The 23,070-nt window shown below is 40.0% G+C and overlaps 1 protein-coding gene across 3 annotated transcripts in view; it reads left to right on the top strand.

The window, feature by feature from the left end:
- The window catches only part of Armc3 (armadillo repeat containing 3), a 158,224-nt gene extending 148,535 nt beyond the window's left edge, over positions 1–9,689 (top strand). For all 3 annotated transcript variants that reach the window (XM_012951147.2, XM_045135161.1, XM_045135160.1), the window contains 2 exons: positions 5,491–5,653; positions 9,139–9,689. In XM_012951147.2, coding sequence (XP_012806601.2) covers positions 5,491–5,653; positions 9,139–9,348 — 373 coding nt within the window. In that variant the 3' untranslated portion in view covers positions 9,349–9,689. The remainder of the gene's footprint in view (positions 1–5,490; positions 5,654–9,138) is intronic.
- Positions 9,690–23,070: the final 13,381 nt, after the last annotated feature.

Here is a 23,070-nt window from a genome sequence, read left to right as displayed (position 1 = left end):
ACCAAAAAATCCCTAACAAAAACCCATAATGGCACAGAATAAACATTCACATTGCAAAAGATGCCACTGGGCATAACAAAGAAACATTCAGCAAATAGAAGATTTAAAACAACCAGGGCAAACATCAAACTCTGTAGCTTCAAGTCCAACAACCCTAGTCCATGACAAATCTCCAAGTCCAATAATTATAACCAGCAACAAATCTCTGGTATTCCAATTCCACCACTCCAGCTAGGCTACTCACAGTCCTGGAAAACTTCATTGGGGTTGGAAGGATTCCTTAGCAGCCAGCTCATGGTCCTGGCATCTCTGCTGGGTCTCCACTGCAATCCACAGTTCATCCTCATGGCACCATGGGGTCTTCATGCAGGCATCCAGCAAACCTGCTTCACACTGTCCAGTGACATTTCCAAAACATAATACTGTGTTATAAACTCAATGACCCTCTCTTCCCTGCATTTCTTATACTCCACAATACCAGGTAGGGTGCCAATTTGTTAATCCAGGGGGAATAAAGCAGACTTTGAAGAACATGACACTTCTTGAGCACTCAGGCCCCATTCAAAAGAGTCTACATTCTTTCTATTGCCCCAGTAAAGGTCAGCTGGACCAATCTCAAAGGTTGAAATCTCTCAAACAATTTGCAGGTGAATGGGCAGCAGTTTAGGTGCAAAGATTTCATTTTTTCTGTGCCATATCCCCTTGCTCACACTAGTCCATTTCTATGCAATGCAACCCTGCACAACTTCTCAGGACAAGGGCATAACAACAAGCCTCTCAAACTGCTTCTGGCCAAGTCCAAACAAAGCTCTTTCTCACCCTCAGAAGCCAACCCTCACAGTCCATTGTTCTTACTGCATTGAGGTCTTTCATCTCTGACCCGAATAGTCCATCAAGCTGTTCTTGCAGCACTGCAAGGCATTTCTTAGGCCAAGGTTTCAAATACTTTCACATTCCTCTTGAAAACCAGCTTTAAAAGACCAAAGTCACACAATCAGGTATCCAGCAGCCACCGCACTCCTTGGTACCACTTTATTGTTACAATCAGTTTCACAATGTGGGTAGAAATCGCTGAACCAAGAGCAGCTTGTGGGGAAAAAGGAGGTTTATTTGGGCTTACAGGCTTGAGGGGGAAGCTCCACAATGGCAGGGGAAAATGATGGCATGAGCAGAGGGTGGACATCACCCCTGGCCAAAATAAGGTAGACAACAGGAACAGGAGAGTGTGCCAAACACTGGCATAGGGAAACTGGCTATAACACCCATAAGCCAGCCCCCAACAATACTCTGCCTCCAGGAGGCATTAATTCCCAAATCTCCATCAGCTGGGAACCTAGCTAGCATTCAGAGTACCTAACTGAATCAAGCCACCACACTTCTCTACTCTCATATGTTTTTTTTTTTTTTTCTGACATCTCTCTAATAGTTTGTATTTACTGATGCTCTGGAGTGTGGGGTGAGCATTCTAAGAACCAGCTGCTATGGCAGGCCATGGCTCTGTATAATCTGGTGAAATTGCTTTTTCTATTATAGTGTTTGATCTGATTCCATTAAGGAAAGGCTGAAAAAGTGTCTGTGTGTCTGTAAGGTATCACCAGAAATAGAGGATATGTTTCTAATTGACACCACCCAGTAAGTGAGCTGCTGGCTGATACAATTACTGTAGGCTCTGAGTCAGACCTATAAGTGACAGCTGCACCTGTCACCACTGACAGATAATTGACTGCTTGTAAGTCAGGACTGGAGGAGAACATTTTTGGTGACCAAAGTTTTTCTGATGTCCTTGATAAATGATGTTTCAAGCAGAACTCTACTTCAGACATTTGTCAAATTTCCTCACACATTATTCCTATCAGGGGCACTTTTTATCACTCCCAAATCACCATGTTTTAAAACCTGAAGCCCACAACAATATATAAAGATGCAGAGGTCTTATCTCAGTGACTTGGTTGGCTGAAATTATAGGGCAGTTTTACAGATTTTCATTCCCTCCCATTCTCTCTCTTTAAATTCTTTTTAAAGTAGCCTGTGTGTATGTACACCAGAATCTCTTGCCACTGCAAATGAATGCACATCTAGTTTTACCTGGGTGGCTGGGAATTGAACCCAGGCCACCAAGCTTTGTAAGCAAGCACGTTTAACAGTTCAGCTATCTTTCTAGCTTTCTTCCTCCTCCTCTCTCTCTCTGCCATTGTTTTTTATAGCACAGCAAGAGGAAATTCTTTCCTTTAAATTTGTGGTTCTTTTTTTTTTTTTTTTTTTTTTTTTTTTTTTTTTTTTTTTTTTTACCCAAAACTGTTGTTGCCTTTATTTACAGAGGGATCTAATGGGAAACTTTTATACTTTCCTTCTGTACAACTTACTTTCTCATTACTGTGAGCAAATATGCAACTAGAAGCAATTTATGGAAGGAAAAGTGAATTAAGCTTACAATGTACAAGCTTCATGGTAGTGAGGCATGGCAGCAGGATCATGAACCTGGCATCTAGCATCACATTGCAATATAGTCAGAAAGCAGAGGGTGAAATGGAAGTGAGACCCACCCCATGACCCACTTCGATTAAGGTTACACCTCTTAAAGTTTCCACAACTTTCCCATACAGCTGAGGGCCAAGTATTTAAACATATGAGCTCATGCAGAAAATTTTACATTCAAATCATAATGCCTTGCCTTTGAGTTTAAATTTCTGGAAATAGCATTCCATATTAGTAAATTTCTTGCGCTTCATATTACAACGTTAAAAATCACTCTCTTAAAATTTATTTTTAACAACTAAAAAATATTCCCTCTCCCCTGTTCTTGTTTCCCTGTGTGGTTATGGGATTTACTGTGGGGTCATGAAGGCCTCAATCAGTCTCAATGGGATAGTGGGTGATCAAAAAAAAAAAAAAAAAAAAAAACCAAACATTGATTTTATTAAGTAGAAACTTTGTATAGATACATCATGTGTTGGTATCATCATTTCCCTCCTCTTTGCCCCCATCCCACTGAGGGCCCTCCTAAGTAGGATTGCTGGTGTTCACCATGGAGTTGTGGGTAATGACCTGTGAGGTCAGTGGTCAGTCCTCGTGTGAGTGAGAGGGATGTCTCTGGATATGCCCTCCCACCCTGTAGTTCTTACATTCTTTCCACCCCTTCTCCCCAAAATTCCCTGAGTCTCAGCGAGTGTGTTTTAAGTCTACTTTAGTGCCTCGGCAGCTTCAGGTTTTTGATTTGCTGTGTTTTGAGTGTCCTCAGTGTCTGTCTCCATCACCCTGGTGCAAGTTGTCAGGCTCACGATGGAAGCAGCATTCGTGCTCCTCAAGCCAGTTCCTCTGGGGTTTCACCTGGGCCCAGCTGCTGCTCCAGGGGTGTCTCATCTTGTTATTAGATTGTAGTTGTCCTTGGTTCTTGCTGCTTTCTAAAAGACAAAAACAGATTCTCCAACGTACAGTGAGACCAGAATAGGTTAAAGGGTTAGTGTTAGGGTGAATTTATACATATTTTGATTGGTGCAGCCTCACTTTTAGACATAGACTAGAGGGAGCATCTCAATGGAGTCCATAATTTTGGTGTCCATAGGATTTTGACTTGGTTTACACTTCCAGTCATGGGTTCCATTCCATTGATTGGATCTCGTGGCCAATCTGAGTGCCACTATTGCACAGGTGTGTACATCTTGTCAGGCTGGTTGCTTGCATGTAGCAGTGTCCCCTGCTTGCTCACAACACTGTTGGCCATTTTCCCCCAGCAGCTCATGTAGCACTTTTCAAGCACTATACAGGCTAACCATCTGAGAACTAGTTTCCTTCCAGATAGAGACAAATTTCTCAAAGTTGTTCTGGGAAGCATGTGGTGTCTTCAGGGATAGGGTCTTACCTTTTACCTCAGGCAGGTAATCAAGTGCTTTGACAGAAAAGTCTGTCCTGTGAGAAACAACTTCTTTTTCAAAAAATTTTTATACCTTCAATTATTTATGGAAAGAGAGAGCGGGGGGAATGGGCATGCCAGGGCCTCCAGTCACTGCAAACTAACTCCAGATGCATGTGCTACCATATGCATCTGGCTTACCTGGGTTCTGGGGAATTGAACCTAGATCCTTAGGCTTCACAGGCAAATGCCATAACTGGGCTGGAGAGATGGCTTAGCGGTTAAGTGCTTGCCTGTGAAGTCTAAGGACCCTGGTTCCAGGCTCGATTCCCCAGGGCCCACGTTAGCCAGATGCACAAGGGGGCACACACGTCTGGAGTTTGTTTGCAGTGGCTGGAGGCCCTGGCACGCCCATTCTCTCTCTCTCTCTCTGCCTCTCTTTCTCTCTGTGTGTGTGTCTGTCTCTCTCAAATAAATAAAAATTAAACAAAATAATTTTTTTAAAGCCATAACTGCTAAGCCATCTCTCCAGCCCCAAAACCACTTTTTAAGATTAAGATAAAAATATAAAACTGAGGGCCAGTGAGATAGCTCAGCTGTTAAAGGTACTTGCTTACAAAGCCTAATGGCTTGGGTTCAATTCCCCAATACCCGTGTACACCCAGATAGATGTACAAAATGCTGCATGCATCTGTAGTTTATTAGCAGTTGCAGTTGGTCCTGTTACACCCATACTCACTCTCTTTCTCTGTCAAATGAATAATTAATACTTGTTTTAAAATTTTTAAACTGCAATTATATTTAATGTGATATTCATCTGTATGTTGTTACATATTGGGAGATTAACATTTATTTTCTACTTTGCATTGAATAAAATTGCAAGAAGTAGAAGTTACCTTCTCATTGTTGGAATAAAGCACTGAACCAGAAGCAGTTTATAGGAGGGAAGAGTTTAAATCAGGTTTACATTTTCAAGGGGAAGTTTCAGTATGGGAGAAAAGCACTTGGCTCACATCTTCATATATCAGAAGCAGAGAGAGAATAGCAAGAGTAAAGTAGCCCTGAATACACAGTAGGGCTAGACTACCCAATCCCAACTCCAGTCCCCAGTATCATTCCTTCTCTAGCAAAGTTCTACCTCCAAAAGTTTTTATCAGCTGAGGACTAAGTAGCAAGATTAATCAAAGACACTTGAAGCTATGGGGGACATTTTACATTCAAACCACTACACCAGAATTTCATTATATGTTTATTATATATTTTTTATTTAATTGTACGGGTATATATTAGTTGATAGTTTCAGTACAGTAAGCATAATGTTTACTAAAAATACATGTAGTTTTTGGTTTTGTGAGGGAGGGTCTCACTCTAGCCCAGGCTGACCTCAAACTCACTATGTAGTCTCAGGCTGGCCTCAAACTCACAGTGATCCTCCTACCTCTGCCTACCAAGTGCTTGGACTAAAGGTGTGTACTACCACACCCAGCCATACAAATACATTTTTGAAGTAAAGTAAGTAATAAAATCTGTGGAACAGTAGGTTTTATGTGTCTAATTGCACATATAATTATTCACATAGTATCCAAAGTGAGATATTAAAATCTATTGATTTGATTTTCATCTCAATGTAATTGACACAGGTATGTAGCAGATAAAATGGGTGGTAAGATTCCAAAAGAGAAACTGTCTGATTTCAGCTGGGAACTTCACATAAGTGAACTGAAATTTCAACTCAAATCTAATGTTATACCAATTGGATACATCAAAAAAGGGATCTTCTACCATCGAGCTTTGCTTTTCAAGGTATTTAAAATATTTTGTCTCATTTGTCATTGGGGCTTCAGAGATGGCTCAGCAGTTAAACTACTTGCCTGAAAAGACTAACAACACAGGTTTAATTCCTTAGTACCCACATGAAGCCAGAGGCACAAAGTGGTACATATATCTGGAGTTTGTTTGCAATGAGTGGCTAGAGACCCTGGGGTGGCCATCCCCCCCCCCGCTCTGCTTGCAAATAAATAAATCAAATATTTAAAAAGTTATGTTTCTATTATATTTGCCTGAATCAGTTATTAGCTAGATAATATTAATGCTTATAAGTTATTTATTTATACTTGACCTACATGTGATTATATATGTGCATATATATGCATACATATGTACACATACACACAGGCATTTGCATATACATTTAACCAAATGGTTGAAAGCATAGTCCATATACCTTATCATATACCTCTGTCAGCCAGAGTCTCTGCTAGGGTCTGGTAACTCAGATATTATCATGCCTGAATTTAAGAGGTGTCTAAGCCTCTGAGGTGTTGTCAGAGAATTATTGAGAGAAGGAAGTGATACATAGTTCAAATATTAGGGGCCACATATCAGGCGTATGAGGCAGGGTTCTCTAGAAGAACAGAACCAATAGAATGAATTTGTATTATAAAGGGGATTTACTGGCTTATTTTACAGGATTTAAGTTGGGCAGTCCAACAATATCTGTCTGCAGGCTTGAGCATCAAGGGAACTGGGTAGCTGCTCAGTCTATCCACAAGGCTGGATGCCTCAGCAGTCCCAATATGGCATTGAAGGCCTAGAGAATTCCAGGAGAGCCACGGGTCTTTAATCCATACTGGAAGGCTGATGGAACTGGGTTAAAGTGTCCATGATAGATAGATAAGACAGAGTAGATGCATGTAGGGATTAATAGCAAGGCCATCCAGGTAAAAAGACACATCAGCCAGTAGCATGAGCAGCCAGGTGAAAAGGGGCCCATGTTCTTTGGGAGCTTCCATGTCCACCACTGGCAGGGCCTCCCACTCTGGAGAGAAAACTGCCTCAGTCAGTGAATCCTTCCTGGAAATGCCCCACAGACTGGCCCAAGGGGAATGTCTCTCAATTCCTAATCAGACCAAGCTGACAACAGAATATAAACATTACATCAGGTAATGAGTATGGTTGCAGGCACTTGTAATCCTAGTACCTGAGCAGCTGAGACAGAAAAATTTTTACCTCAAGTATGGGCTGCTTAGTAAGACCCAGTCTCAAAGCAATAAAAGTTTTATCAGATAAAGAAACACAGCAACTTTCTAAACTGTGCAGGCATCTTTACACAAAATAGCACAGGTATGAGAGTCAGTACTCCATTTGAGGAATGCAGAGGAGGTTGTCTGGATGCAAAAAAAAAAAAAAAAAATGGAAGGTTGGATGAGGTCAAAGTCCTGACCATCAAGCATTATGTATGTTTACCCTTCTTCCTAAAATTTGAGTAGATGTTAATAATTGTCAAGACCATTTTGAAAAGCAATTCAGGAAGTACAATGAGGAATAAATTATGGCAGAAGCAAAACTAGAGACAGTAAAACTGATCAGAATGTGGCTAAGCAAAAGCATGGGTGACCAGTATTAAGGCCATGTTGACAGATATAGAAGAAAGATGAAGTCAGAGGGAGACGTAGAACATACAACCAAAAGGAACTTGTTGCTACCTGATGTTGTAGGGAAATTGCACAAAAGAACAAAATGATGCCCAGGACAATTGGGGAAAACAGCACTGAGATAGGGCACTAACAAAGGGTCAGCTTTAAGGGAGGGAGATTTTTTTCTTTTTGCTCACTTTATCCAATGTCTGACATATAGTAGGAGCTAAGAAAATGCTTGCTGGATTATAATCTAAATGTATAAAATTTCTATAATCTACCAAGTATCTATAAAATATCAATTACTTTTCTCATTTCTGTGATCAAATACCTGACAAGAAGCAAATTAAGGAATAAAGTGTTATTTTGGCTCACAGCTTGAAAGTATAGTCCATTAGCCTGGAGAAGGCATGGTGGCAATAGTGTGGGCAGATGGTCACTTTGTATTCACAATCAGGAAGCAGAAATAGGTTAATGCTGGTGCTCAGCTTGGTTTCTCCTTTTCCCCCAGCCCATGAATGTTACTGCCCATATTCAGGGTGAATCTTCCCTCCTGAGTTAAACCTCTCTGGAAATGCCATCATAGATGCATACAAAGATGTATCTCCTAAGTAATTCTAAATCCAGTCAAGTTGACAATGAGGGTTATCATCACAATTGGCAACATTGCATCCATTTATATCTTACTCATATCTTACCATTATATCTTATTTATTAATTTTATTTTTAACAAATCAAGATACCTCACACCAGATTCCAGATCGTTATATTTGATCACTCCCTCTGAGTATCTCATGGGCACTGTGACAGTTTAACAAATTCACAGGATGGAGACTTAGCTGAAAAATCCAAGGTTAGTGCAGCAGCAGATTCAGCATTTGGAAAAGGCCCTCTGGAGTGTTTGCTGTTTTGATGATTTAAAGTGCTTTGTCAGTCAAGGGACTATGAGACCAACCAGTAAATGCTATTTTCAAGAACATCTTGTAATTGTCCCTGCTTACTAGGCTGTCACAGGTTAGATAGAGTCATGAAATCTACAACCAAGTCTTAATCATCTAGTTTTACCTTAAACTACTTAATGGTGACATTACATAGTTATCTATGCATTCAATTAGGACATGATATGCAAATTATTAAAACAGTGATAGTTTTTTACTTTTCAAGTACTTACTCTTGTTACTTGGCACATAGTCAAGTCATCATATCCATCTTATGAAGTAAGTACCATGAGTCTTCCTGGAAGCCCAAGTGACTGTTTTGTTTGTAAAAATGCTTGGCTCTGAGTGAAACTTAAACCCAGTCTGACCAAGCTCTCTCATTCAATATGGTATGCCTGAGAAGTTTTCAATTTCTTTTAAAGATACTTGAAAAAAAAAAACAAAAAACTTCACATTTAGACAAAAGTCAGAGTAGAGTGAGATAGCAGCAGGTGGTCAAGGAGATATCAGTTTCTTACAGCACAGTTCATACCACACACAATAGGTTGGCTGGGAATGGGTCATTGCCTATCACAACCAAAGAGCAACCTACACATGTGGCAAGATCTATAGATTCACTGTGGATAGAGCCGTGGAATAGCTCCAGCTCCACTGTCCATCTTGTGTGGTCACAATTCATCCTAACCGTGTGAACAATGTTACTTACCAGTAGGACCCAGCTCATACTCTGAGACTACAAAACTTTTTGGACCAGATACTTCCATATTTGTTTAGCTCCTGTCACTACAGTCCACATGTTCAGCCTCCTATATAAGTGTTTCTTTGGAGGAGCTGTCTGTCTCACACTCCTCAAGGGGTGTTTCACACTAAGGACCTTCTCTACCTGCTCGCTGGTGACTCTGGGTGCCCCATTCATGTCTTACTTCTCCCACAGGCGCTGGCTGATAAAATTGGCATTGGTTGTTGCCTGGTGCGAGGGGAGTACAGCCGAGCATGGAATGAAGTGAAGCTGCTGAACGAGGTTCACAAGGGCACGGTCGGAGGTGGCACCGCACCAGAGGTCTACATCGTGGACCTCATGTTCCACCCCGGGGCCCTGATGAAGGTGGGGAGCAGAGACGCCGACCTTTACAGACTCCTCTAAACAATGGACGCAACGCGGCAGTGGTTCACACCAGATACTTGCTAGACAGGTTTTCTAAGAAGTCCACTAGCTGAGCTGATTCCTTTAGATAAAAGTCAGGATGCAGAAACGGCAGAGATGTGGATAGATATGTAGTGGCTGGAGTTCATTCAACTTAAGGTTATTATGGGTGAAATCAACTAAACTCCTTGTGGCTTTGCAGTCATTAGTGAAGGCACACAGCTGATGCTCCCCATGATGGGAGAGCCTTGTCACTGTGAGGAACATTTGGTTAAATAAACTCAGTGGAGTTCCTTTGCAGTGGCAAGACTTCCTGGAGCACCTATCCTCTTCTGTGTGTCTCTCTCCCCCTCTTTCTCTGCTTTCAAATAAATAAATATAAAAAAAGAGGTGTCAATGGTTAGCATATAGATCTACTTTATGATTACAAATTACTACTGTTTGGTTACTCAACAAAAAAAAACCTCGCCAGTAAGAACACCATTTAAATTTACTTCACTGATTCCAAAATAGTTATAGGAGCTCTGGGTGTATGTAGCTCATTACTATAGTACTTGGGTATCATGCAATAAGTCTTGGATTCGTCTGCAGAGAGAGACAGTTGGAAGAGGTGGGGAGGGGCACTACTTTAGAGTTTAGAGCCTAACAAAGGTTCTTTTTGTTTACTTACTTGTATCTTTGAGACAATTCTATATAACGTCCCTCTCAGTTAGGTTCTAAATTATTATTGAACAGGAATGGTTTGCTTTGAATTCTCAGATCTTTTATGTTCATCTTGAACTATAAAATCTAACCATTACCCAAATACAAAAGAAAATAATTTGCAAAAACAGCAAAGGTTATAAAATGCCTACAAACAATACATTCTATGGTGGGGAACTCAGTTGTTCACATATTAATATGTACAATCCCTGTAACTTTTATTGGAATCTTAGCAATCCTTTCTGTACTAGACAGCAAAATCCAGAGCATTGAATGTGTATGAATTCTAAGAATGCTTTGGAAAAGAACAATGTGGAGGAATTGGCTCTATCACATATGACACTATGTACTGAGAAGTAATAAAAAGTAAAGTAGTATGATAGCACAGGCATGAAAACAGAGGAATTAATACACACAGATATGAATATAGTAGGTGGGATTTAGTACTATAAAAGTAGCTTGTTTTTCAAGTGGAAAGGTGATAGCCTAATTCAATAAACATATTTGGAAAGATATAATCTTAGCAAAGGAGATTCTTTCTGTATATGATAGGAAAAACATGGAGCCATTAAAAAACATATTTGAAAACTTTAGTTTTATAAAACTTTTAGGAGCTAGGAGTCAATAAAGTACTCGCCACACAAGCATGATGAGTTGAGTTTGAATTACCCAGCACTCACCTGAAAGCCAGATACTGAGATATATGTTTATAATCCCAGCATTCAAGAAACAGAGACAGGAGGATTGGAGCTGCTTGTTAGGTAGTCTAGAAGAATCAGTAACCTTAAGGTTTAGTGAGAGACATAGTCTTTAAAAGGTGGACTTAAGGTTATATGTACATTTGTGAGGGGAGGGCACACTCTCTGAGCTGTTTGATCATTTGGGAACCTCCAAGCTGCTGGTGAGTTTCCCCTTGGCTTGACCCAGGCCAGACTGAGCTGAGGGAAGAACCCTCACCCAACTCTCCACATGGGCTCTTTACCCCCTCCAACTCCCCACTGGGCCAGAGCTCTTTGAACTTTCTTTTCCCTCTTTTTTGTTTCCATGGTTTTCCCAGGCCCTCCATGTGGGATCTCTAGCCACGTGAGTGCCTTTCCTTGGGTCTGAACTTTCCTCAATAAATATTTAATAATTATCCTTCTCGACTTCTGGTTAAGATGGTGGCATAGGAACCATGCCAAAGCAGCCTAGGGTAGAAAAAGCCAAAGGAAACTCAGCAAAATATGCACTTTTACTAAAAAGTGAGGTGTATGAGAAATTAAAATGGCAGCAGAGAAGTAGGACAGTCCCAGAGCATCCAGAGCCCACACAGGCAGGACGAAGCAGCTCCTGCAGTGGTAGCAGTGGTGGAAGCCGCGACTTAGGCTCCAGCAGCAATAGCAGCAGCTCCAGCAGCAGTGGCTATGGCAGCAGCAGCGGCAGACCCAGCAGCAGCAGCTTCAGCAGCAGCAGCAGCAGCTTCAGCAGCAGTGGTGGACCCAGCAGCAGCTTAAGCAGCAGCAGCAGCAGCAGCAGCTCCAGCAGCAGCGGTGGACCCAGCAGTGGCAGCTTCAGCAGCAGCAGCAGCAGCAGCAGCAGCAGTTCCAGCAGCAGGGATGTCCATCTGCAGGGCCACAGTTGCCAGGTTCAGTTTGCCATGCAGGAAAAGCCAGTGCCCAGCTCCAGAAAACAAAACAGTGCCGCAGCAACCCAGCCAGCCTACTTGACTGAGACCAAAATCATCCAAAAAGGTAACTGGGCTTGTACCAGGGAAGAGTCTCACTTGGTCACAAGCTTACTTGGAACCCTCAACAGACCAGAAATCTTAACCTCTTTGTTGATAGAGGATCTGGTTGTCATAACACCTACTCTTGCATAAATACTCAGTGTTATTGTTGGTTGAATGTGTACAGTGTTTAGTTAAATTTTAGAACCTACCTGTATTTTGTTGCACTCAGCCTACTGGAATACTCCCACAACAGGCAAACTCAACCCCTAGGAACACTTTTCTAGATACACTGAGAGTGTTAAGAGCCACAACTAACATCTTAATCTCCTACACTGAAGACATATAACATCAGATCAATTGATACAGCTAAGAATACCCAGCTAACTAGAAAATCCAAACATTAACTTAATCCAAGATGCAAAAACATATACATTATAACAAAAGAAACACCAAAAATCAAGACAATATATATATATTGTTTAAGGGCAGACTCCAACAGGAGGACATTAGGATCCTAAATTTATATGCACCTAACAACAGGGCTCCCAAATTCATCAAACAAACACTATTAGAACTAAGGTCACAGATGACACCAAACACAGTGGTAGTGGGTGACTTTAACACCCCAGTCTCATCAATTGACAGGTCATCCTGGGGAAAAATAAAGAGAGATGCATCTGGACTAAATGAGGTCATCGAAGGAATGGACCGGACAGATATATACAGGACCTTTCATCCAAATGCTGCAGAATATACATTCTTTTCACCAGCACATGGGCATTCTCTAAAATAGACCATAATTAGGACACAAAGCAAATCTTAACAAATACAGGAATATTGAAATAATTCCTTGCATTCTATCTGACCACAATGGAATCAAATGACAAGTCAATAGCAAGAAAGGCTATAGAGCATATACAAAATCATGGAATTTAAATAACACACTACTAAATGATGAATGGGTCAAGAAGAAACCAACAAGGAAATCAAAATATTTATAGAGTCAAACGATAATGAGAACACAACATTCCAAAATCTCTGGGACACATGAAGGCAGTTCTAAGAGGTAAATTTATAGCTTTAAGTGCCTATTTTGAGAAATTAGAAAGGTCGCATGTAAACAACATAATGCTTCACCTTAAAGCCTTGGAAAAAGAAGAAGAAGACAAACCAAAAATCAGTAGATGGGAAGAAATAATAAAGATTAGGGCAGAAATTAATGAAATAGAAACAAACAAACAAAAAATCCAAAGAATTAATGAAACAAAGAGTTGGTTCTTTGAAAGGATAAACAAGTTTGATAAACCCGTAGCAAATCTGACCAAAAGAAAGAGAGAAGAGACACAAATTAATAAAATTAGAGATGAAAAAGGTAACATCACAACAGATGCCAGAGAAATTCAAAAAATCATAGGGACATACTATAAAAGCATATACTCCACAAAGTATGAAAATCTGAACGAAATGGATGAGTTCCTTGATTTATATGACCTACCTAAATTAAATCAAGATGAGATTAATGACTTAAATAGACCTATAACAAGCATGGAGAACTGAACAGTTACCAAAAATCTCCCAACTAAAAAAAGTCCAGGCCCAGATGGATTCACTGCTGAATGTTATCAGACCTTCAAGGAAGAGCTAACACCATTGCTTCTTAAGCTTTTCCATGAAATAGAAAAAGAAGGAATTCTACAAAACTCTTTCTATGAAGCCAGTATCACCCTGATAGCAAAAACATGCAAAGATAGAACCAAAAAAAAAAAAAGAAAGAAAATTACAGACCATTTTCCCTCATAAACATAGATGCAAAAATTCTCAACAAATAATTAGCAAGCAGAATACAAGAATATATCAGAGAGATCATTCACTGTGACCAAGTAGGCTTTATCCCATAGATGCAGGGATGGTTCAACATATGCAAATCAATGAATGTAATACATTATATAAATGGACTGAAGGACAAAAATCATATGATCATCTCATTTGCTGCAGAGAAAGCATTTGACAATATCCAACATCCCTTCATGATAAAAGTCCTATAGAGACTGGGAGTAGAAGGAACATATCTCAATATAATAAAGGCTATTTATGACAAGCATATAGACAACATATTACTCAATGGGGAATAACTGGAAGCTTTTCCACTAAAATCAGGAACAAGACAAGGGTGTCCACTGTCCCCACTTTTATTGAATATAGTTATGGAAATCTTAGCCATAGCAACAAGGCAAGAGACACACATAAAAGGGATACAAATTGGAAAGGAAGAGATCAAGTTATCATTATTTGCAGATGACATGATTCTATATATAAAGGACCCTAAAGACTCTACTAGCAAACTGTTAGAGCTGATAAAAACCTACAGCCACATAGCAGGATTCAAAATAAGTACACAGAAATCAGTAGCCTTCATATATGCTAACAACAAACACACAGAGGATGAAATCAGAGAATCACTCCCATTCACAATTGCATCAAAAAATCAATCAATAAATAAAGTACCTTGGAATAAACCTAACCAATGAAATAAAGAATCTCTACAATGAGAACTTTAAAACACTCCAGCAAGAAATTACAGAAGATACTAGGAAGTGGAAAACCATCCCTTGTTCCTGGATTGGAAGAATCAATATTGTGAAATGGCAATCTTACCAAAAGCAATCTACAAATTTAATGCAATCCCCATCAAAATTCCAAAGGCATTTTTCATGGAAATAGAAAAAAACAATCCAAAAATTCATTTGGAATCACAAAAAACCTCAAATATCTAAAATAATACTGAGCAACAAAAATAAGTCTGGTGGTATCACCATACCTGATTTTAACCTATACGGCACAGCTATAGTAACAAAAACAGTGTGGTATTGGCACAAAAGCAAACATGTTGATCAATGACACAGAATAGAGGTCCCAGATGTAAGTCCAGGTAGCTATAGCCACCTGATATTGGATAAAATTGCCAAAAATACTCATTGGAGAAAAGACAGCCAATCAGCAAATGGTGTTAGGAAAACTGGATATGTATCTGTAGAAGGATGAAAATAGATGCTTCTATCTCTCCATGCACAAGAATTAAGTCCAAATGGGTTAAAGACCTTAAAATCAGGCTGGTAACTCTAAAACTGCTAGAGAAACAAGTAGGGGAAACCCTTCAACATATTGGTCTTAGCAAAGACTTTCTGAATACAACCCTAATTGCTTAGGCAATGAAACCATAGATTAATCCCTGGGACCTCATGAAATTACAAAGATTTTGCACTGCAAAGGACCTGTGAATAAAGCAAAGAGGCAACCCACAGAATGGGAAAAAATCTTCGCCAGCTCTATATCTGATAGAGGATTAATATCTAGGATATACAAAGAACTTAAAAAGTTAACTAATAAGGAATCAAACAAGCCAATCAAAAAATGGGCTATGGAGATAAATAGAGAGTTCTCAAAGGAAGAAATACGAATGGCATATAAGCATCTAAAAAAATGTTCTACGTCACTAGTCATCAGGGAAATGCAGATTAAAACTACATTGAGATTTTCATCTCACTCCTGTCAGATTGGCCACCATCATGAAAACAAATGATCATAAATGTTGGCGGGGATGTGGAAAAAGACGAACCCTTCTACACTGTTGGTGGGAATGCCATCTGGTCTAGCCATTATGGAAATCAGTGTGGAGGTTCCTAAAACAACTAAAGATTGATCTACCATATGACTCATCTATAGCACTCCTAAGCATATATCCTAAGGACTCATTTCCTTAGAAGTATGTGCTCAACCATGTTTATTGCCTCTAAATTTATAATAGCTTGGAAATGGAACCAGCGTAGATGTCCCTCAACTGATGAGTGGATAATGAAGATATGACACATTTATACAATGGAGTTCTACTCAGCAGTAAAGAAAAATGAACTGATGAAATTTGCAGAAAAATGGATGAACCTGGAAAGGATTATACTAAGTGTGGTAACCCAGGCCCAGAAAGCCAAGGGCCATATGTTCTCCCTCATATGTGGATCTTAGCTACAGATGATTGGGCTTCTGTGTGAGAAGGTAAAAACTCAGTAGCAGAGGCTAGTTAAGTTAAAAAGGAGATATAAAGGGAAGAGAAAGGAAGGGAGGAGGGTACTTAATAGGTTGGTATTGTATATATATTGTATATATGTAAGTACAATGATTGAGATGGGGAGGGGATATGATGGAGAATGGAATTTCAAAGGGGAAAGTCAGGGGAGGGTATTACTACTGGATATTTTTAATAAGCATGGAAAATGTTAATTAAAATTTTGGGAAAAAAAGAAATTGGGGGATGGGAAAATAATTATCCTTCTCAGCCTTATTTTATTCAATTATTTGATTAAAATTAGGCACAACCTAGATTTTAGGGCTCAAGGACTTTCCTGAACCCTGAGTACCTCATCTCACCCTCCTCCTGCCTACCACATGGCCAGAACTTTTCGTACTTTTGTTCTGCTTTTTCTACGTTTCTTCCAGGCCCACCACATAGGCTCTCAAGCTATGTGGGTATATTCATTTTTCCTTCCCTTGGTTTTGTAGCTTTCTAAATAAATACAATAATAATAATATAAAAAGAAGGTGTACAGAGCGACTAAGGTGCTTGCCTGCAATTATTAACAACCCAAGTATGATTCCACAGTATCCATGTAATGCCAGATACACAAAGTGTCACATGCATGTGCAATTCCTTTGCAGTGGCTGAAGGGTATGATGTGCCTATTCTTTCTCTCTCTCTCCCTCCCTCCCTCTCTCTACTTGCAAATAAATAAGTAGAATTGAAAAAAATTTTTAAAAGGTGGACAGTGATTGAGGAGGACTTCTAACATTGACTTCTGACCTCCATACGCATGTGAACAAGTATGTGCACACACACATACATATGGGCTCACATGTACATAAACAGGCATACACACATACACAAACATTTTTGTTTTTCACAGCAAAATACACAAAATTGATGGGGACAAAAATGGCTGAATGTGTAACACACAAAATGATTATATCCTTGATAAGCAAGAGATCTATAAATCACTAAGAAAAAGACAATCTATTTGGGAAATAGACAAAGATAAGTATGTATTTCTACCATAAACCATGGTAACAAACAATCCTCTGATCACAATAGCTTAACTTAAAAGTATGTTATTAGATTGTATTACAAAAACAAATCAGTAGAAAGGGCTCTGCACTATACCTTCCAGGTCTCAGGCTGATAGAATCCAGCTCTTATTTGGGATATGTCTTGACTACCAAATATTCATATACTTGAGTCTTGTCCCCAGTGCAATGATATTAAAAAGTGGTAAGAGGCTGGAGAGATGGCTTAGTGGTTAAACACTTGCCTGTGAAGCCTAAGGACCCCAGTTCAAGGCTTGTTTCCCCAGGACCCACATTAACCAGATGCACAAGGGGGCGGACACGTCTGGAGTTCATTTGCAGTGGCTGGAGGCCCTGGCATGCCCATTCTCTCCTTTCTCTCTCTCTCTCTCTTTCTCTGTCTGTCACTTTCAAATAAATAAACAAAAAAGTTTTAAACGTGGTAAGAACTGTAAGAGGTAAGTTGGTTGTAAAAGTCATAAAAGGATGAATGTTTGTCAGGGGAGTGTGGTAAGTCTCATAGGAGTGGATTAGCTCCACTGAAAACAGCTCATTATAAAACAGCAAGTACCCACCCCAACACACACACACACACACACACACACACACACTCAGGTTTCTACTATGTGATCCCATCCACAATATCATCGTCACACAGCCAGGTGTTTAGACACCAAAATCATGAGCCATCATGATTTATTATCCACCATAATACACATCCAAAACCATATGTACCCAACATCATGTGTTTTGTTACAGCAGCATAGAGCAGACTGATACAAAGCCTTCCATTTTGTGGCTGTGCCTGCTGGGATATGGGACCTAGTCCATTACTGCAGTGAGAAAAGAAAGTCATGAAGATACCTCTAACAATTACTGTATTAGGGTAGCACAGCATGTAATTTAGTCAGAGCTAAACTTAGAAATATAAAGGTATAAATTTGAATTAAGGTATTTACCCAGGCATTCATCACTTCTTACATTTTTGTGTAGAATTTTGGGTTAATGGCTCAAAACCTCACAAATTTTAGCAACTACCATGTTTGAGAGATCTTGAAACCACATGTATAATATAAATTGTAGTGGTTATTCTGTCATAATTAAAAACTGGTTTCACTTTTGTGGATCAAGACACCATAATAAGATTCTTATCTAACTTTAAAAATAGATAGTAAGTAGTAGAGAAATGGATAGTTAAAGGTTGCATGAACATTGTGGCTCACATCTGCAATCCCAGCACTGGAATTATGGTTCACATCTGCACTCCCAGCACTGGACATTGTGGGTCACATCTGCAAGCCCAGCACTGGAAACTGGCTCACATTTGCAACCGCAGAACTGGGCAATTTGGCTCACATCTGCAATCCCAGTGCTGGACACTGGATCCCATCTACAACCCCAGCCTATGTCACTGGCACACATCTACAAGCCCAGCACTGGACACTGGGGCTCACATCTTTAAGGTCAGCTCTGGACACTGTGGCTCATGTCTTCAATCTCAGCACTGGCTACTGTGGCTCACATCTGCAAGCCCAGCACCGGAAACTATGGCTCACATCTATAAGCCCAGCACTGGACAGTATGGCTCACATCTGCAAGCCCAGCACTGGACACTTGCTCACATCTGTACTCAGAGGGTTGTGATGAAATCAAGGCTTCACTAGGTTACAATGTGAGATTCTGTCTCCAAAACCAAAAACAAAAAGAAAAATGAAATGGACAGTTATTCAAATTCTTTGCACCAGTTTTAAACCTTGGGGAAGAAGCCTTACAGGAGGATGTCTGTTTCAGATATGTTTTTTCCTTGCTGAAAAAACTCACTATCATCCATGAGAAATGTATCAGAAATCTTAGAACAATACGTATAATCAAATGGATACTGAGCTTTCCTCTTATTTGAATCAGAACTCTTAATAATTGTTACTTGTTTCTTATCATGGCCCCATTGTGACATTTCTCTGCCAAAACCAGAGAGCTGTAGACAAGCCACAGGGGATTACTGAAAACAATACATTCAGAGCCATTCAGAGCAAGTTTGAAATGCATATACTGTTTGTTTTTAACCTCAGTAGAAAACTGAGGGCTTTGTGAAAACTGTCACTGTTTTTGATGAAAAAACATTGGTAAGAGCAGTGTAATTGTCTTGAGTTACTTGTATAGGTTTTGTTTAGCTTTTGCTTATTTGTTTGATTGATTGAGTAAGTGAGTGAGCACAAGTGTGTTTAAGGCTGGATGTGGAGGCCAGAAGTTAATATTGGGTGGGGTGTTTTCCTCAATTGCTCTTCACTTTATTTACTGAGGTAGAGTCTCTCACATGAACTCATAGCTAGCTTATTGAACTAGTCTGGACAGGTTCTCTGTATTCACCTCCCAAGTGTTAGGATTATAGGCAGTCACCAAACCTACCTGGCACTTACTTGGGTTCTGGTGATCCAAGCCCTAGTTTTCATTCTTATTACTTTTTTTTTAAATTTTTTATTTATTTATTTGAGAGCGACAGACATAGAGAGAAAGACAGATAGAGGGAGAGAGAGAATGGGCGCGCCAGGGCTTCCAGCCTCTGCAAACGAACTCCAGACGCGTGCGCCCCCTTGTGCATCTGGCTAACGTGGGACCTGGAGAACCGAGCCTCGAACCGGGGTCCTTAGGCTTCACAGGCAAGCGCTCAACCACTAAGCCATCTCTCCAGCCCCTAGTTTTCATTCTTATATGGCAATTACTTTATCCATGGATCAGCTTTGGGTTGGATTTTAGAAATAGGGTCTCACTTTGCAGCCCAGGCTGGCCTGGAGTTCATAATTATCCTGCCTCCACCTCCCAAATTCTGAGATTATAGGTATGTATCACCATGACTGACTTAGAATTTTATAAGTTAAAGGCACTTTTAAAAAAATTTAAAACATGTTAAAGGTGGGACTAGGGAGATAGCTCAGTTGGTAAATGCTTTTCAACATGAACGTGATGACCTAAGTTCACTCTCTACAACATATGTCAACATGGTGGGTCCCAGTGCTGGGAAGGTGAAGATAGTGATTCCTGGAGCTCACAGTGCTTTTGCATGACTTGCAAGTAAACTACAAAAGTTTCATGGCTGCTGGCAAAAGACATGAGCTACCTGAGCTGGAGACAAAGGACTCTGTTATTCACAGCAAAGCCAATATCCAGAGTATTAGGCTTGAATGGGAAGCGTTCTCCCAGGCCGGAGTGTTAAAGTCCATATCCCCAGCTGGTGTCACTATGTGGAGAGGTTGTGAAAACTTTAAAGATGTAGGCCTGGCTGGAGAAAGTAAGTCACTGGGAGTAGGTCCCTCTAGGGGATTTCTTGTTCATGGCCACTTCCTATATCATTTTCCATGCTTCCTGCCCACCATGTTACATGCTGTCTCTGCCTTGATGTTCTGCCAAAGTACACATTGACAAATAACTATGGACTGCACCCTCAGAGACCATAATAAAAAAAAAAAAAAAGCTTCCCTCTCTTAAGTTGTTTCCTCAGGTATTTTGGTCATTGTGAATAAACCTGATACAATGAGCTGGCCAATGTGTCAATTCTCTTTGCTCCCCAGTTGTCATGACAGCAATTTGGATCCCAAATGGTGATATCCTCATACAGAAGTTTGCATTATGGGAGAAGTTCCCACACACAGAATCCAGAAGGTTCATAATGCACAGTGAAGGATATGTCTTCCAAGACTGGTCACTGACAACCTTGAAAAGAAGGTTTGCAACCAACAACAAGAAGATGAGCAGAAACATGGAGAACCATGAAGAGTCTCCAAATAGCTTTGTCAATTCTTATAATATACAAGGCTTGAGGGAATTTATCATCTATAAAATAGAACTGGTTGAGTATGGCTATGTGAATTTTTGCTAGCTAGCATCCCCTAAATATAAATGCTCATACATATGCAAATGTCTTGGTTTCCCCTTATCTAAAGTAAGTATACTCATTACTTTTTGCATATCTGTGATAAAAGACCTGACAAGAAGCAACTTATAGGAGGAAGGATTTAGTTTGGCTCATAGTTTGAAATGGTGCCATGTATCATAGGAGGAAGGCATGACAGACTTTGTGGAGGTAAGAAGGGGAAGAGAGAGGGAGAGACAGAGACAGAAAGAGAAACCAAAAATAGATGAAAATGGCAACTTAAGGAAAAGTTTAAGCAGGATTGTTTTAAGAAGGCCTACATTCCATCCTGGTATGGAAGGCACAGAAGCAGAAGCTTAAAGAGCCTGGTGATGCCAGATAAGGAGAAGAGAGAGAGGGAGGGAGAGGGAAGGCTGAGCTATAAACCCTAATAGTCACCTATAACAAACCCTATTTCTGCAGCTAGGTCCTACCATCTAAAGGCTCCATAACTTCCTAGAAGAGTGCCACCAGCAAAAGACCAAGTGTCTGAACACCTAAGTCTGTAGGAGACATTTCATACTCAAACCACAACAGTAGGGATGTAATAACAGCCATTTCACATGGTTGTGCTTGGGAGGAAACAAGACAGAACATTTACAGTGCTAAACAGAATGCCAGAAACAAATTTACAGTATGGCTTATAAAGGAGGCAGTATTTAAAAAATATTTATTTATTTATTTATTTATTTATTTATTTATTTATTTATTTGAGAAAGAGAGAGAAGGAGAGAGAGAATGGGTGCACCAGGGCCTCCAGCCACTGCAAATGAACTCCAGATGCATGTGCTACCATGTGCATCTGGCTTACATGGAACCTGGAGAATCAAACCTGGGTTCTTAAGCTTAGCAAGTATGCTCCATAAACTCTAAGCAATCTCTCCAGCCCAGGAGACAGTATTTTTAACTTCCTTGTGATTAGCTGCCATATTCTTTTTTAAAGGCAAACAGCTATCTTGAGCTGATATGCTTAATTTAATTTCATTGACTCATGATGACAATGTTTCTTCATTTTGTCAGTTTAGTCAGCCTTCTGAGTCTTCTTTATAGGACTATCAGTGTACCTTCTTACAAAATTCAGCTTTAACAAATAACCCTGCTGTACCTTTCTGTATTATTATTTTTTCATTTCTGTGACAAAATAGCTGAAAAGGCAACATAAGGAAGGAAAGGTTTAAGCAAGACTGTTTTAAGAAGGCCCATATCTTACTGTGGAAGGCAGAGCAGCAGAAGCTCAAAGAGCCTGGCAACCTTGTAGTTGCAGTCAGGAAGCAGAATGTAGACAGGAGGCAGGGCCACCCCCAGGGAAACATCTCTACACACCAACAGGGGATCAAGTGTTCAAACAAATGAACTGTGAGGTACATTTCATGTTCAGAGTCCAGAATACTCACAGTTACATAGTCCAGAGTACTCACAATTACATAGTGGAACCCACATATTTCACAGTCAGATCACAATACCTCCTAAGCCACTTTAACAAGAACCTCATCCTGAATATCTTACCATCTTCAATATATGATCAGGCTCCTTACCCAGTACCATCTCAAGTGTCATGTGATCCTGCTGGCCTGCCTTCAGCAATAATTCTGTGTAGTCAGTGATCAGTATTCTTCCTAGTCACTTTCCCTCCTGCTCTTTGGCTACACTCCTCCATAACCTGTTTTGTATTAGGAGCTGCCCATCTCTGTCCTTTCACATTGCAAACCTCACTGCAGCAGTCTCTACCTATCCTTATGTCTCTAAGTAAAATCTTCCTGGTTATGCTTCTATTCTATAATATATTGGATAAATTTTCTCTAACAACGATATTAAGGAAAAACATTTATGTTTATGTTTTGTTTATGATTAGGGTTAGATGATCTGTAATCACCAATTCACACTCACTATAAACTCCATTTTTATTTTTCTTTCTTTTTTCCCTTAAATTTTTTTTATTGGCAACCTCCATAAATGAACACAATACATCATGAACATAATCCCCTCCCACCATCTTCCTCCCCTCCTCCGCTGAGTCCCTTCTTTCCACTGGGTTCCTACTCTGTTTTGATTTCATCTTTTTTTCCTCCTATTATGCATGTCTTGTATAGGTAGCTAATGTCAACCACTGTGAGGTCATGAATACCATGCCCTCTTTGTGTCTGGAAAACAGCTTTTCAAAGCACCTGTCTCCTTCCTTGGTTGTTACATTCTTTTTACCACCTATTCCACTCGAGTTTTATTTTTCTTTGTTAACAGTAAGCATTTAGTGACTATTGGTTACTACGCTTTGGTCTCCCTTAATGAGATGGGA

Source organism: Jaculus jaculus, chromosome 15 (assembly GCF_020740685.1).
Source record: "Jaculus jaculus isolate mJacJac1 chromosome 15, mJacJac1.mat.Y.cur, whole genome shotgun sequence".
Lineage (NCBI taxonomy): Eukaryota > Metazoa > Chordata > Mammalia > Rodentia > Dipodidae > Jaculus > Jaculus jaculus.
This window is presented reverse-complemented; position numbering and strand designations above follow the sequence as displayed.